The sequence below is a fragment of the Micropterus salmoides genome, unplaced genomic scaffold (assembly GCF_014851395.1).
Source record: "Micropterus salmoides isolate LMB-PRFRI ecotype aquatic unplaced genomic scaffold, ASM1485139v1 Ms_hic_scaffold_22, whole genome shotgun sequence".
In the NCBI taxonomy this organism is placed as follows: domain Eukaryota; kingdom Metazoa; phylum Chordata; class Actinopteri; order Centrarchiformes; family Centrarchidae; genus Micropterus; species Micropterus salmoides.
In genome coordinates this window covers 20,889,845-20,907,153 of record NW_024041373.1, presented here as the reverse complement: position 1 = coordinate 20,907,153, position 17,309 = coordinate 20,889,845, and the positions used below count along the sequence as shown (strand labels likewise).

The 17,309-nt window shown below is 40.3% G+C and overlaps 2 protein-coding genes across 4 annotated transcripts in view; one reads left to right on the top strand and one right to left on the bottom strand.

The window, feature by feature from the left end:
* The window catches only part of pcnx2 (pecanex 2), a 35,661-nt gene extending 32,166 nt beyond the window's left edge, over positions 1–3,495 (top strand). For both annotated transcript variants that reach the window (XM_038737346.1, XM_038737345.1), the window contains exons 36-40: positions 917–1,095; positions 1,983–2,149; positions 2,261–2,335; positions 2,691–2,867; positions 3,031–3,495. In XM_038737346.1, the coding sequence (XP_038593274.1) occupies positions 917–1,095; positions 1,983–2,149; positions 2,261–2,335; positions 2,691–2,867; positions 3,031–3,204 (772 nt within the window). In that variant the 3' untranslated portion in view covers positions 3,205–3,495. The remainder of the gene's footprint in view (positions 1–916; positions 1,096–1,982; positions 2,150–2,260; positions 2,336–2,690; positions 2,868–3,030) is intronic.
* Positions 3,496–4,270: 775 nt separating this feature from the next.
* rgs17 (regulator of G protein signaling 17) overlaps positions 4,271–17,309 on the bottom strand; it is a 29,887-nt gene continuing 16,848 nt past the window's right edge. For both annotated transcript variants that reach the window (XM_038737349.1, XM_038737348.1), the window contains 3 exons: positions 13,935–14,009; positions 13,589–13,820; positions 4,271–12,987 (listed from right to left, as the gene is read on the bottom strand). In XM_038737349.1, the coding sequence (XP_038593277.1) occupies positions 12,799–12,987; positions 13,589–13,820; positions 13,935–14,009 (496 nt within the window). In that variant the 3' untranslated portion in view covers positions 4,271–12,798. The remainder of the gene's footprint in view (positions 12,988–13,588; positions 13,821–13,934; positions 14,010–17,309) is intronic.

Below are 17,309 nucleotides of genomic sequence, written 5' to 3'. Positions count from 1 at the left end.
ATATACAGGTCTGTGCATTCCTCACTGCATTGGACCGCATACACTAGATTGCTTTTCTTGTGTTTGGGTGTGCGGTCTTTGGGGTGTACCAGCATCTGTCTTAGCGTGTTCTTGGGTTTAAAAAACACAGAGATGTTGTGTGGCACATGAGATCGTAAAATAATGGTCACTTATTCAGCTGGGTGTATTCGGCGTAAATCACTCTAGATGAGCGCAAACCACAGTGTAATGCTCCGGCTGCCTGCTGAGTGAGTGCCTCTCTGTGGATTTACAGATATTGACTTGGTGGAAGTCAGTGCTGGGGAGAGACTTCCCCCTGCCAACTTAATCTAGTATTAAATACATATACCGGTAGTGCACAGAGAGAGAGAGAGAGAGAGAGACGAATTTCAGAGCGGGAGCGTTCCCTCTCTTCATCTGCCTCTCCCTCTATCCTCTTGTTTTCTTTCTTTTTACACATTACCTTTCGCATAACTTATCGTATAGGCTCTGCATTAACCTCTGCAGGTCAGCTAATGGGATGTGTGTGTGTGAATGTGTACGTGTTTCTAAGTGTCTTAAGGAGCTGAGTTTTCCTTTCAGATTAGATTAATTGTTAATCCAGTTTCATCTGAGTTAAAGGTGTTGTCTTCATTTCACTAAGTAGCCAAGGGGCCAAGGAGATTGGCCGTGCCTTGTCAGCCAGAACACATTAAACTAATTTAAGAGGAAGACTGCAGTAGTGGGTGTCACATATGCTAGCACAGTTATGTAACATCTCTCTCTCGGAGTGTAAGTTTATGTGTGTGTGCTTAACCAGCTGGAATAGTCAAGGCTTGCTAAATTTTTGATGGTCCTTTGCCACTTTGTGTCCCCTGCACTGATGCGGACATGAATAAATAAATCAGTGCTGTGTGTGTATTTGTGTGTTCTGCAGGGTGCGTAAGGACAACCTGACCAGCTGTAACAGTGGTGTGAACATGGAGGATGTGGACTGCGGTGCTGGTGGTTCATCCTCACTGAGCCACAACCGCCCATCCTCCGTCACATCCAACAGCCTGAGCCTCTACCAGCACAGAGCCAGGACGACGCACAGCCACAGACACCACAGCGCAGGTACACGCCAATACACACACACACACACACACAATTCAGATACATGTATATAAGCTGGGATGTAATAGTTTTGGGTGTTTTTATTAATTTTTTAATAGTTCTCTATTTTTATTTACCTTTTGAAAGTAGAAATGACGCATTCTTCCTTTTACAAATGAAAATTTGAATTTGTTAGCAATAAAAAACTGAGCCTTGCTCACTTCAGTACCCTCAGGGGTTTTGCTGCTACAGCTTTACTTGGCCAGTAGCTTTTGGTTGCTAATGTTAGCAACCTTTAGATAGAGCTGTTTAACTGACTGATTACTGAGTCTGTGTACTGACACTTCTCTACTTGTGCTACTGTTCAGCAAAAGTTACATAGGCACACTCTGAGTTTTGAGTAATCATCGTTTTATTTCACTTTTAACATTAAATCAAATGTGTGTATGCATGTGCGTATGTGGATATGTATTTATGTATTTTTGTGAGTAAGATTTGGACCTTGAGTCTGTAATAAAGTTTTTGATTGATTGATTAATAAGTCAGGTGATGGTCTGTATTTTCTTATTGTCAACAAATCCCATGAAAAGATGAAAAACTACAAAATTATATATTTGTGACGTTTTTAAAGATCTGTGTCTTTAGTTGGAACGAATGGCCTTTAGGCCACAGACAAGGTAGACCTTGCAAAGTATTGAAAGATGGACTAACTATCTGATTTCATGTCATTTTATTTAAAAAGTACATTATTCATCAGCCTCAATACAATAACTATATATTATTTACACATGTGATCTGTTTGGTTGTAGAAAATCAAAAAACATTATTTTCAGTTAATTTCATGTGGTAGAAAGCAGGGTTTTTATATTAGAAGTATTAGAAGTTTGTATTTCTGTGTGTTTCTGCAGCCAGGAGAGAGTACCGCAGTCGGTCAGTGCAGCCTCAGAGTCAGCGCCCCCCCGTCAGCAGCCAGTCAGGGCCCATCCTGGACTCGGGCTCCACCCACGGGCTTGTCCAGCGTCTGTCCAACAGTCAACTGTCCTTTAATACATCCATAGCCTCTATATTCTCCCAGGTATACACACACACACATAATATTAAGCAGCCTACCTTGCTCAGTTGTACCTGCTCTAGTGTGCTTTTACCAAGAGAATAAAGCAATAAAAGGATCTTTCTCTCTCCTCAGGTCCCTCGTCTCTCAGGAGCAGGGGGGATCAGCTCGCAGCTCCAGGCAGCGCAGCATCAGCAGCGCTCCAGCCAGGTAGAAGTGTTTTACAATTCTATACAGTACATACACACATTCAGTTGCAGGTAGCCAAATCTGTGCTCAGAATAACTATAAACAGACTGCCTCTCTGAGACATGTAGTGGCTACATTTTTAAACAACTTGGGGATTACAAATTGTGTCATGTTTAGTTGTAAAACCCCAGAGTTAAACTGCATTTTGATGGGCAGATGAAGAAGTGAGTTGTTATTGCCATTTTATAGTTTTAATTTTTCTCATTATCATAAAAATTCTAAGCATGTGATTATAGTGTATTATTGAATACAAGTTTCTCTGATAATTGTTTAATATACTATATGCATTTTTTTCCTTTGTGGTGCCTTTGCACAGGTCTCCTCGTCTTCGTCCACTCTCAGCCTGCTGTTTGGGAAGCGTAGTTTCTCCAGTGGCCTGGTTATCTCTGGGCTGTCCGCCGCTGAAGGGGGCAACACCACTGATACACAGTCCTCGTCCAGCGTCAACATCGCCATGGGGCCCTCACACAGGTCCAGCAGCAGGGCCACACAGGTAGGGAACAAATCAACAGGTAGACATGCAAAGTCCCTGCCTCTTCATACACACTGAAGGCTGAAGGCTGCACCCTCCCCATACAGAAAAAAAAAGATCATTGCTCTAATGTGCCTCTTCTATGTCTGTTCCTTTGCCTTCTCTCTCTTCCTCTCTTTCTCAGTGGACATCAGAGCCATATGAGAGTATAGACGCGACCTCTTCCAACGCTGCCATCACGGTGAAAGACGGTGGACAGTCAGGTGACCGAGGCTGCAGCCAGGGACTAGACAATACCCAGGAGGACTCAGCATCTGCCTCAACAGCTCCGGAAGCGACGGATCAAAAGACTGTCTGAGAGAGAGAGACACACAGAGAGAACGAACACGTACACACACGTACACACACACACACACACACATATATATGAGAGTGCCCATACACATGCCCATATACAGAGAGGACTGTATGAAAAGTTACACATATACACACACATGCAGAGGATTGTAATGAGAGAGCACCCATGCACACCAACCTGCCTCCTCTCCTGTCCTCAGCATGTGGTCTCACCCTGTTGTCTGAATGTAAACAAGTCTGAAAACATGATCTTGGATCCGGGTGATGAAATAAAGACATTTTTAAATTATGCTGCCTCTTTCTACCTCTCATTATGTCACCGATGGTTAAGAGGTTTTGTTTAAGCGTGTGCGTGTGTGTTGTGATGGGACGTTCATTCTTAATGTCAGGATGATGCCTTATTGTTACTTTGATTTCTGGACAATTTAGGATTCCTCAAGGCACCATAGAAGAAGATTTGCTTTACCAAACATCCCCATTTCTATGTTTGAACAATTCACTTTAAATCATGCTGTGTCATTTCAGTCCCTCCAATGCAGTTTCTGGCAATGTCCTACAATGAAAGCTGTTCCTGATCCATTTGTGTTTGAGGCCAGCATGGATCCTTGAGACCTTTTGGCCTCCAGTTAGCATTCTGAGCTCTGTCTATGATGTTTAGTAGGTGTATTGTACATCTTACTTTAACATGTTATTAGCACTGATATTAAAGTACAGTTGAAGATGATGAAAATGTCTTTATGTTTTTAAATGTCTTTGGCTAGTATTTGGATCACCAAAGTCATTAGGATTAATCCTCTGGGGAACATGAATGTCAGTGCAAAATTAACCAGCAATCCACACAATGGCTGCTGAAACATTTCCTTCCCTGCTAGGTTTTTATAGGGTAAAACTATTTATGGGCAATAAAAGTGCTGAGTAAACCTTTTTATTTGTAGAGTTGCAAGTGTTTTATGGGGGAAAATTAAATCAAAAAAATGCACCATTACAATGTTAACTAAAATTGCATACAGAATCTGTATCTGCTGGTTATCTCACACCTCCAGTCAAAGAAAGACACAGTCACATTTGGCAAAAATCTATTAAGTATTTATTGTAAGTTGTTACATGTAGATTTATTTCTCTAGCAGCACTATTTAAATTACAGATAATCAAGGGCAGTTACCATAGTTTGAAGTTTTCTCTTAATGCAAGATGTCATCGTGTAAACAAAGACAGAGACAAAGACTGAACCGTAGATCAGAATGTACCACAATTGAACACGATGGTAACTAGTGAAAAACAATTTGTGTCTTTTGAGATAAAAAGAAAAAAGACTAAAATAAACCTCCTGTTAAAATAAATTAAATCAGTACAAAACAAATAAAAAATAGTGAACAGCTTTTTTTTGTGACAGTTACAATTTCCACTGGATCTGATATGGTTGCTTGTAAGTGTTCAGTGCCTGTTTACAAAGTCTTCAGGTCTGTTGATTAAGTAATGGATGATCCAGAGAGATACACAAACCCAACGACAGCAACATGAAAATGTATTTTTGTAAGGAACATTTTGAGTCCAACAGACCATGTGATTTTCCAACAATTCCTTTGACCCCTTCACATTTAAACAAAGGGTAGATTATAATTTTGGCACATACAATCCACCAGACGCACTGTTGTACTTACTGGGACAGTTTTATAGAAAACCTTGTCAGGCAAATTTAACCTTGCTGTTCCTTCTATTTTAAAACTTCTACATAGCTCCACTATTGTTGTCTTTTTCTTTCTTTTTTTTTTTAAAGGAACAGTTTGACATTTGGGAAATTAGCTTATTTGCTGGCCAAGAGTAAGATGAGAAGCTTGATACCACTCTCGTGTTTGTATCCAGCAGCCAGGTAGCTTAGCTTAGCAGAAGTATTTATTGAGCTGTCGTGAAACAGACTGACACATTACCAGGGTGCGATTTGTGTAAAACCCCCTCCCACCGCCCCGAACTGCTCCCCCCGTTTATTATTCAAGTAATACGGAGCGTCACGTCGCCATGAAGAGCTGCAGGGAAAACAGATGCATGCTACCTCTCAGGTGAAGTGAGTGGGTAAGGAGAGAGAGACTGATTTAAAAGCCGTCACTTTCATTAACTGAAACCCCTTAGCTGTGTTTTCGGGCATGCTCAAAGGTGTAACATTGACACTGGGCTTCTTGTCATCGTAGAAACGGATCGTCAGATTGTGAATTTATTGCAGCTTCACTAATATCGGCTGTCTTCCCTTCGGCTATTGATAGGCTATTATTCGCGACTTGTATCCAATCACACACTGCCGTGGGCGGGACATTAAACAAGTCTCCAGCCTGGTGATGACTCATAGACAGAGAGAGGCAGCTGGATCAGAGCCAAAGTAGCGCATTTTCTAATTAATTTAACCCTAACAAAACTACGGATCGATCCGAGCTGTGCGTTTTGTGACAAGTTGCATCACTATTGAAGCAGATCACTCAGATGGGGGGATATACAAACCATAAGGGGGGAAATACCACGCATCCACCCCCCCCCCCCCCCCCGCAAATCGCACCCTGCACATTATGTTACCACCCATAAAACAATACTGGTGTTTTTGTACGCATTAAACATACGAGGTAAAATATGTGAGTTTTAGAAGTGGACAGAGTCAGGCTAGCAGTTTCATCTCATTAGTCTTAGCTAGTTAGTCCTAGTTGAGCTAAGCTAACCAGCTGATGCTTGTATCTTCCTGGTTAGCGCACAGGTTGGAGGTGTCAGTCTCCTCACTTTACACTCAGCAAGAGAGTGAATAAGTGTATTTCCCAAAAATGATTAATTGTTTCTTTAACAACTCTCCTCCCCAATCACATTTTAACTACAGTTTTACACAGCTACTGTACATTTGTTAACCAAGTTGAGAATCCACATTGTCTAAACTAGACTTGGGTGTAAATATTTCTTTCTCCTTGATTCTACTGTTCTTAGTGAATCTGTATTTTACTATCATGCAGAGAACTGCCATTACCAACATAATTAAATAATAATTTCTCACAATGTACAAATGCCCTAATAATCAGTGCTGTTGAACTTGTAACAGCTCTGTCTTGAAGTACAGATTTACATCCCTGTAAGACAAAGCTAGATGAGACTAGTCCCTCCTTTGCTTTTCTACAACAGAGGATGGCGTTTTGTCAAGGTTGGACTAATAAGTCTAGAAAAGTCTTGCAGTGCTACAGTGGAGAGAGTCCTGCATCTCAGGGACAGCGATCAAGGATTGATGATCAGTTTCCTTTGATAAAATTCAAAGTCATGATTAAAAGCAATCAGATCCTTGAGCAGCAAGACCCTGAAGGTTAGGGACACAGCACTCTGAGATGTTTGAGAAAGTTGCGCAATCTACTGAGCTCATGAGCTCACTCTCACTGGCAGTTTAAAGCTCAACTGTCATCTTCTCATCTCTGCATTATAAATATGAAAACTAGAGGTCACATTTGCTTTGTGTGGCATGATAAGGCTCTGCAAGAGAAATACATTTCACTCCTCACTGCATTAGTGACTACATGGATCACCTGCCTTGATGTAAATAAAATAGTCAGGATCTCAGTCATCATCAGAAGTTGTCAAGCAACCAGTGAAAAATTGTGAAAAGTTGAGCTGGACTGATTAAAAAGCCTGTTGCACTTGCACTTTCCTGGTAAATTTTTCTGCAACTCATGCATGTGGAAATAACCGACCATAGTCTATATTTGTTAATACAAAGAGTGTCATTTAGTTGTTTTGGCAATTAATAAGACACTCAAAACAAGAATTAAGACCCCATAACCATCAATATTAGTGAAACATACTAGAAGAAAAATATGAACCTCACAAAAGAGTATCTGATATTTTTAATTGTCTGCATACTGCAGTACTTGAATACATACTCATACAGTATCGTTTATAGCAAATAACTGAATTATTTCATTTATTTAGCAAAAAGCATGCTGAATAGAAAAAAAATCACTTTTTTAATCACCTAAAGTGACAGTAAAATTCTTTTTATTTTCACCTGTGGGTCATCTCGACTGTGATCTATCTACAAAGGCATGACAAAAACCGAAGCGGCTTAGGCATCTAAATCAATAAAGAGAAAAGTGATTGCCTAAAGCTGTTGAAAGCCTACTTCCACCAGTACCTGCACAAACATGATCTCTTTCCCAAAGTAGCACAAACACCTCTGAAAGAGGTACAAAAGACACAATATGAGGGTGTGAGCAAACATCTAACTGCTATCAACAGTTTTGGATGTGTGATTTTACAGAAAGAGGAAGTGAGAGCCCGAGAGAGAGAGAGAGAGAGAAAAAGAGATCTTGAGGTCTGTTGCAAAGCATAAAGAGGCACCAAATCCAACTGAGGGAACACACAAAGCAGGTTTCAAACCAGCATCAGTCGATAAAACTGTCTTTTCTTTAGCCATGATGCACTGTGAGGAATTGTGGAATAAATCTATACAACATTAATCTTCTTATTCTCATTTCTATTTCTGTTCAGGAGCTAAATTTTCTGAAAGAATAAAGAGTTAAAAAAATAAAATTAGATCTAAATCAAACCTCAACTCAAAGCTAAAAGTGGCTCATGTGAGCTGAGTGAACGGGCTTGTATATAACTGACTCTTCTTAAAACAGACAACCCTCTTCTGCTGATGTCTTCCACATCAACGCTACTGTATTAACACAGTGATAGTCTGACTGGATGTGGCTACGAAAGCAAACAAGTTGAAGAATAGAAAAAAGTTGCTGTTGTTTGCTCATGACATGGTGCTGCACTCATTTAACTACAAATTCATAACAGCTGTGCAGTGTCACTGACAAACAACAAAAATATGATCACAATAACATGTTAATTATTTCATGGCAAGTGGAATGTCTTAAATTTTATTAATTAATTACTGGTTATAAAATGTGACTTACATATAGACAGTGCACATGACAAAGGCAGATAACATAAATGACTCAACTTGTTTCAAGGTTTTCTCTGACTCAGACCTTCAAAGTGAGACTATGTAACTTTTGAATGAGGATACAGCCTTTGTTTAACAAAAGTTACATAGTCTAGCTTTAAAACTTACAAGTTCTGGGTGGCGAGAATACCTAAGTTACCTCCCAGGCTGGGGCTGGATGACAATGTTTGTCACAGAAAGTCATGATGAATAAAGTTTTCCCCTCAGCAAATACTGTACAGGGTCAGCTACTAGCGTTGTAGCCTGAGTTTTCTTCAGTCAGTCAACTTCAACAGTCGTCTATATCATCTTACCAAGACTCCAGCACACAGCCACATGATGTCAGACAACAACACATTTATTTGTTTTCAGCAAGGTTTCTTTTTTATCATCACGAAGGCATATACTATTTTCTCTGTATATTACTTGTTATATATATATGTGTATATATATATATATTTATATATAAACAAAAATAAGCGTACATTTTTGCTGAATAAGATTGAAGAATATCAGCAAAGGGCAATGTAAACCATGGTCCTTCTGAAACAGGTGAAAGGCGCGGTAGTTTGCCCTTTCCCAACTCACCCACAGTAACAGATTTGCATAGGCAAAAATGGGATTAGCCCTTAGACAGTGGATTCCTGAATTCTTTACAGAGATGCAAAATCTAGTTCAGCTCAACAGAATTTAAAACAAACATACATACAAACAAAAAAATAATGTTGACTAGGCCAAGCTCTCTTTAACCCCTCTGGCTATATACATAGTCATTTTTCTGTGCACATTTTGTTTACAGTGTTAGGCTTCAAGTAGATCTAAAAACAACTTGTACATTGACAACTAGATGTGAAATAAATTAACCAACATGAGAGGTAGTGAAAAGCCTACAGAGACGTTTGTTGTTGTTTTTTTTTATACAAAGGAATAAAATAAAATGTGTCAGTAAGGCCAAAGCTTTGCAAACCTCCTCCACCCTATCCGGACACTTCAGCTCTCAACCTTTTTTTTTTCAGTCAATAAAACCACAGCCACATTTCAAAAGCCCACTCACTTGGTACCCATGGAAATTTAAAAGACAAAAACCTAAACTCAGCGATGACACTACATCACTTCACATCATCATCATTGCTTGTAAAATCCACATCTGAAATGCAGTTATTAAAAATAGACAACCGTGTACTTTTCCGCACTGTGTAAAAGTCACAATAAATTAAGAGGAAAGAACGTAAGCAGAAAACCTGGCTTTCTGCTGTGTCTGTCCTCCCTGTAAAACACTGTTACCTGGGTTTCTGCTGTGTCTGTCCTCCCTGTAAACCCTGTAAAGTGCTAACAGAGTTAGCACAAGGCAGAGTCTCACGCCAGCCGTAAACTGCTGGCTTCTCTGCTGACACTTGGGACAGTATACTGCCCACTGTTACGATTATTTAATAAGGTACACACATCTCACAATTTATAAATGTAAACTTGGTTTAATTGCACCATGATTTCATTATCTGGTTCTTGGTGAAACATTCTCGTGTTAATTACTGTATAGACTCAGCGACAAGGAAACATGGCTGTACTATGCAGAAGAGGGATTTGTCTGCAAGAGAGCTTTATGATTCTTCTACTGAGTCAAAAAGTTACAGAGTCATCCAAATGTATCGTCTAAAATGCTTATGTTTCCTGGAAATGAAAACTGCTCCAAGAAGTAAGTGTGAAAATTGAGAATTGGTTAATTACTCCGTATTCCTCTGCTTCTGATCAAATGAGCGCATGCATGCACAGCTCTTCATTAAAGCAGCAAAGCAATATCAATCAAGTCTTTGTGGGTACGAATGTAGTCTGCATGTGAGTCCTGCATTGCCAACAGTTAAACATAGTATATTTTCAATAAGAAACATTGTAAAACTGTTTGGTGATTATTGGTGTAGACTTGCCTTCTTGACTTTACAGTGTGAATCCTACAAATTTATAACCCATACTGCACGACTGAAAGCTTTTGTAGTAATATGATTGGTTTTGAACTGGAAGTTTCATCCAGTTAGCATTTTTAACATTGAAAGTGAAAATGAGTCTAGAGGAAAACTCAAAATCCCATGTTTCCTTATTTAGTTCCTCTAATAAAACTTGCCAACCAGAGGCAGCCAGTTTCTTGAGCAATCCAACAGTGGCATTAAAACAAGGTGTTGTGGTAAGTCATTTATAAGAGTATAAGATAACCTTCTGACAATTCAAAACCAATCTAACATAGTGGCACACTGCTTTAAACAGACTCCAGTCTATAATCACTAACTACATCCAATTGCACTTCAATAGTCTGCTAGACATCCTGCACTGTCTACTCTTAAATTTAATCTAGACCAAACTTGGCACGTGAACTTCAGGTAGTTGAAGGAGATGGCAACATGGATGCCTACATTTATCAGTGAGGAGCGGCACTGTTTCATTATACTTTAAGACAGCACTAACCGCCAAACCAAGAGGTCTGCTCCATCATATCCATCATATTCAATATACTTGGAGGCCCAGTTAATTAAAAAAAATAGCATATACTGCACTCATGCACTTTCTACTGCACATCCACAGGCCAGGAACAAAGTTCATGTTCAAATGCTAACATCACCTAAAAACAAAATGTCCTTTAATATACTAAAAATATTAGTGGGACATTTGGCAAGACCCCCCTTAAAGGTTTTTTTTTTGTCAAAAAAATGTCTGTTAAGTGTGTAACTGTATCATACACACATTATCACATGCTGTCAAAGTCAGATTAGAAAAACAAACCAGAGTGTTTGAGGGCTGGCAGTGCTGTGGAGAATTAGCATAGCTAGCACAAGCATGCTAACTGCTTGCCTACAGCATGCTGAAACCTAGTTAGCCTTGTTGAAAGGGCTAGCATGTGGCATACTACGCAACTTCTTCGCTAGCCCAGTACAGTAGCATGTTAGCATTATTATACCAACCCTCTTCACTAGCTCTAGTAAAAAAAAAAAAGTGTTGTGAATAGGTAGTAGCCAACTGAAGGACTGCCATACACTCTCCCAGCTTCATCTGCTGGAGCAACAGACATTTACCGGATTGACCGGGGAAGTCTGGTGACAAGCCACATCTAATATCGCTTCACAGCATCTTTGACATAATGTTTTGGCACCCGGGTCACGTATCTGCAGCGTGATATTGGACGTTCATCTCCAGAGACTGTCATGTACTACAGCATCTAAAGTTAAAGCCTTACGGACAAAGGCCAGGGCTCAGTAACCTTTCCAATTACATCAGTGCCTGCTGCATCTGCTTAAGTTCTCCAAGCAGAACCAGCTTTCCATAACGCTCAATTCATTGTTTAACACTAGAAGGTAACCCCTCTTTTTCTGCTCAAGAATTTCAAAATTCAGATGACTGGAGTCAATGTGGGTTTGTTTTGATTTTCTCCAGTGGTGCCCCCCCATCCCACCACCACCAACACCACCCTCCCACATTGGGCACCTGTGCTTGTCAGGCTGTGATGGTCTGGGTTGGAGGGAAGAGGATGGGTGAGGGGGAAAAGATGGGAGGTAGGGATCGTTGGACAAACTGTGGTTGTTTTCCAGAAAAAATCCAACAGCACTTTTGCTGCGTTTCCTTACATGTAAAGGCATTGTGATTTTCTCAGTGAGAGAGATTGTTTAAAGTTCATGAGTAATAGTAATACATGTAGCTGCCCAACCACAATTATAGCCCTTACTTCTCCCAGTTAAAGAATCCTAAAGGAAAGTGCTTGGACGGACGGATGGAAGGACAGGTGGATGGATGGATGGATGGGTATGTGCTGCTGCTGCAGAAGCCATCAAATCTCCTCAATAAAAAACTGCAGTAAGCTTTAAATTGGCAGAAGTGTACCTTTTCCCTTCACTGAACATAGACAGCCAGACAGAGAGACATGTCCCTTGTCTTCATACATCTCAATATTCAAAAAATAGTTGCAGTCCGCGGCTTACATTGTCAAGCTACTGTTGAGAGAGAGAGAGTTATATGCAGAGCCAGTGCTTCTACTGGTTAAATGGGCAGAGACGGCCCAACCCCCACCAACAACTAGGTGTCAAGTTTGGACAATAAAGAAATGAAAAACAAAACATCTGAGGAATGGGACAGAATTAGAAAAACCAAAAAATATGAAAGAGAGTGAGTTGGAGAATATTAAAGTGAGGGTAGAAAGCATGAGGTTTAAATATTACAGTACAGGAACAGTTGGCTTGTCCTTTCTGTCTGTCTCTCTCTCTCTCTCTGTTTCTGTCCCCTCCGCCTGGGGAGTCCTTGTCCACAGTTAACCAACAGCCAGCCATCAGGTTGGCCACTTCAACAGATAGCTGACAGGCGGTTTGGCCAGTCAACTGTAACAAACAGCACAAAATGCTAGCAAAACAATCACTGGCCAGTATTAATGGTCCGAAATTGACCAATAACCAACCAGCAAAGGCCGACCTGGCTCCAGTGGAGAACTGGATATAAATTGCTTAAAAAATATAAATAAAAAACAACCAGCTATCTTGGATGTCATACAGTCTTTTCAATCAAAAAAGAGGGAGAGATTTTCCAAACCCGACTTCTGGCACCATAGTAGTATTTGAAGTTTAAGTAGTAGTCTCGTTGGCGTACGATGGCGATGAGGGAGGGTGGAGGAGTCTAGGTGTCGAGGCAGGTGCGCCTCCTGTTGGCCAGGAGGTCTCTGTAAACGGAGGAGTTGAGGAAACGGGGGTAGGAGTCGCGGTGCATCAGGGTATAGATCTGGAACTGGGCCTCCTCATACATCAGATTGCTGGGCTCCGCCAGGGTCTGGTTTATTCCTTCTCTGACCCGTGAGTCCAGACTCACCTGAGGCAAGGATATATATAAGAGTATATATATATATATAATAAATTTGATTTAGAAACAGTGACTTTTTATGTGGTTTGTAGAGTAGTGGCTTTATTAAGGGATTACACAGCTTCTACTGGAAGATGTGCTAAACATTAACATTTAAATTTGACTAAGCTGGTAAACAACCTGTCAAATAACTATTTGGGTTCTTAGCAAGACTAAGATTCTACAGCCAGGCTTGTGGCCTTGTGAGGCTGTACTTAAGTACAGCGGACATGAATGTCTCACTCAAAACCACAAATGTCAACCTCGTGGTCACACTACAAGAAAGTCATTAGGATTCATTATATGAGGACTATGAATGTCTGTACCACATTTCACAGCAATCCATCCAATAGTTGCTGAGATATTTCAGTCTGGACCAAAATGGTGGACTGACGGAACGACAGGCCGACACTGCGGCCCCTAGAGCCGCGGTTCTAACATGGCTAAAAGCTGGCTGCTGTCATTGAGTATCTAGAAAGTGTAAAGTCTTGATTTCATGTGATATGGTCATGTCTTTCTCTACTTCTATGGCGGCTCACTTATGTTGAATTAACACATATACAGCCGGTACCTCTTTGGGTGACAATATGGACACGTAGTCTTCGTATATGATCCTGGCCTTCTCCTCCACCACCGTGGGGTCCATCTCCTTTTTCAGCTCTTCGCAGGCCAACCAGAAAAGCAGGTTGTCCTCGCTGTACTCTGAGCGCAGGAATTCCTGGAAGACTTCCCGGCCCTTCAACGAGCGCAGCATAATCTCAAAGCTCCGTGACCACGACAGCAACTCCTCTAGAGTGGGGTGTCTACATTCGGACATAAAAAATAAAGGAAGACATGCAAGTGTGTGAGAGTGACACAAATACACATAATCACACTGATGCAGAATTCAAGACTGGAGGGAGGATGGATGGACATACTGTTCTTCAGCAGCTTCAATACTGTCCATCTTGGTGCAGGTCTGTCGTTCACTCCTCTCCATCCTGTCTTCGTTCCTGGATTGGAGACAAGGGCGGATTATGCATGCCAAAACAAACCCCTGGATGTCTTTCTGGCACTTTCAATGGATACATTTGGAGTTATCATTAGATTAACTTGAGGATGGCAAGTTCCAGTAACATTAGAATTCATTTCCATCCTCTTTTATCTTCATATTTGACATTAAGGTTGTTGTTAATATCAACTTACGGCTGCACCGAAACATTGGTTGTGACCAATAAGAAAGGGAAAAAAACTCTAGAACACTAGAGACAAAATCAGTGTCAATGCTGATTGACTTTGTCTGTTGTTCCATGGGAACACCAGCTGTCAAAATACCCAAATGCACTCTGTTAAAACCCTGGAATGGCTTCATAATGCACAGCATTGTGAGCAGGTGAACCACGGAGCAAATAAGTGTCAGCCAGGAGTTTTAATTAATTATATCTACACACTGACAGCATGCACCAGTGACTGTCAGCAAGCATAGCCGCTTTGGGTTAATAAACACTTTATATATTCCGGCGTTCCAGCATTTTACACTCTCATCTAAAGCTGTTCCTAACTTCACTCTCCACTGATATAATTCAAAATGCTACAGGGCAACAAACAAAAACCAAGGGATACCATTAAAATAAGGCTGTGATGCAGGCCACATTTACTGTCTGCGGAGCTCTTCCAACAGTAGATTTACTTTTTAATGTAGGCTTACATTAAGCTAAATCTACACAATGTAGAACAGCATAGATAAAGGAGAATTGTGATTTAAATATAGGATTCAGTATCATCAGATACTCTGGCCCCACATGGATCAGGATGCATGCATATAGCTGAGAACAATTAAAATCCATCAAAACTAAATAAATGTTTTTGTACATGTTACATGTGTTAAAACAACCACTACACAAACGCATGGCTCAACAAGGGCCAACTCCTCAGGTCAAGACTCTGCAGTCTACTTACATCTGAAGGACAGAGGACACTCATTGAGGACCACCAGGTGCACATTTTAGACAGAGAAGATGGATGCTTTGAAAGAGGTGTCAAGGAAGCATCTACACCAGGGTTGAGAAGCCGTCATTGAACAGGGGAGGGGGTCTACGCCACCACTTATCCCCCATTTACAATGCTGTCCTTTCATCACTTCCCAGGAAACTCAACAAACGTAACCTATTGGCTTCAGGTGAAGATACCAACAATGGTCGTTCAGTCTTGGCCACCGGTAGTCTTAACGACTGTAACGACTGTCGTCACAGCAACCAGGAACACTAACGAACCAGCAGTATCGATGACCCTGGTCAACGACCCCACTGAGGTTAAATAGCTGAGTTTCCCTGCCAGTCAGTCAGAACTGAAGAAGTCCTTTGGATGAGGGATGAAACGTCTTCCAGTAGCTTCAACCAAGTCCAGTTGCCCTTGATTTTAACCTTCGTTGGATAACTATGACCTGGATGACTGAGAATCTTCATAGGCTACATGTGTTAACTGGACATTTTTCTAACATTATTGTTTTGCATATTAACCCCTAATAACATGCATTTCATACACATATCACCTATACTAGTAATATTGGGGTATTGTAAAAAAAAATGTATGTAGTATAACTTTTAGACAGATTTTTTAAGTTCTACTTTTTCATGCAAAATACTTTTAAAGCCTCAAGGCAACTGATAATGAAACAACCTAAAGAGGTCTGATTTTACACATGACGGTCAGGCTACTTGTTGTTGCATGATATCTTGTGTGGCTCTGGAGGAGCTTTCCAAAGTCACTTCAGCTTGGGCTTAGAGACTACAAAACAGCAACCCTGCATTGCAAACTGGGGACGCCAGGTTTGAAATGGAAAGGTCTAATCACTTCAGGACCTGTACGCCCCCAGGACTCTAAAGCGAGCAGGAAAGATTGTAGCTGACCCCTCCCACCCTGGACACAAACTGTTTCAGACTCTCCCCTCTGGCAAGTGGCTGCGGTCAATCAGAACCAAAACCTCTCGCCACAAAAACAGCTTCTTCCCATCTGCAGCTAGCCTCATTAACAAGCCCCAGGTCCCCCACTGACACTCCCCCCTTTCAAATAATACAAATGTCTCTGCACATATAAATATTATTTCATTTTATTTTGTATCAGGCACAAACCTGGCACATTGCACATATTTGTTGTTAATTGTTAATCATTGTTGTTCTACATTTTTATACTGTCAATTTATATATTTATGTACACAATATTCTCTTCTGTTGCAATACGTCTGCACAACACAAACCTGGAATAATGCACATGTAAATATCTGCGACGTTGTTATTTCTCTGCAAATAGTTGTATTTTTTTTTCTATTCTTTTTATTATTCTTATATAACTTTGCATAGCATTGTTTATTCCATATTTATATATTTCTCCATTTATTTATGTCAACTGTATGTTTGTCTACGTGTAGCACCTTATCACCAAAGCAAATTCCTCATATGTGTAAAACACTACTTGGCAATAAAGCTCCTTCTGACTCTGATGAAAGACGCAATTGAGCTGAATTACTATGTGGGATCCAATGTTTCTGGATACTAAATATTATACTAAATATATTAAATACATACTAAAGAGTAAAAGTGAGGTCTCTGCTGCTTCAATTTAGAGCATTCTTTTTTAAAATAAGTCACTTGCAAGTCCCCCAACTTTATAAAAGTGCAGGACTAAACTGAAATTGTTAATAAGGGGTCACAACACACAAAAGATTTGAACCACAGCTCTGCATGCATTAATCTCTCCATTCTTAAGATGAAACTACCAGTTGATTAATCAATTATTTGGTAAATGGAAGATAAATCAGCTACTATTTTGATAATCAATGAACTGTTCCAGCAAGATACATCACAGAACATAATCTAGGGTCTCAGTTTTGAGGATTTATAGTGATCTGTACATCTTTGGTGTTTTGGACTGTTCAGACAAAAAAGCAATTTCAAGACCTTGAACTTTTGAAAATTGCTATAGTCACTTTTTAGTCAGTTTTCTAACATTTATAGATATAGATTATCGACTGATCCAGAATATAATGGACAGATAAATCAACAATGAAAGCATTTGTTAGTTGCAGCTCTACTCGCAACAGGAAGCATCAGTTGGAGATTTAACCGACGGAATTAATCTACAATAAACATTGACACACATTCAAAGTCGATAAAACAATGAAGCTTCAGTTAAAGCCTTTATGTAAACACTCGAAACACACACGGTAGCCTCTCTGTCTATCGTAGCTCAGTCACACTTGCCTAGCCCACAATGCAACACACTGAGCTGTCTATTTTTGTCCCGCCATGGAGGAT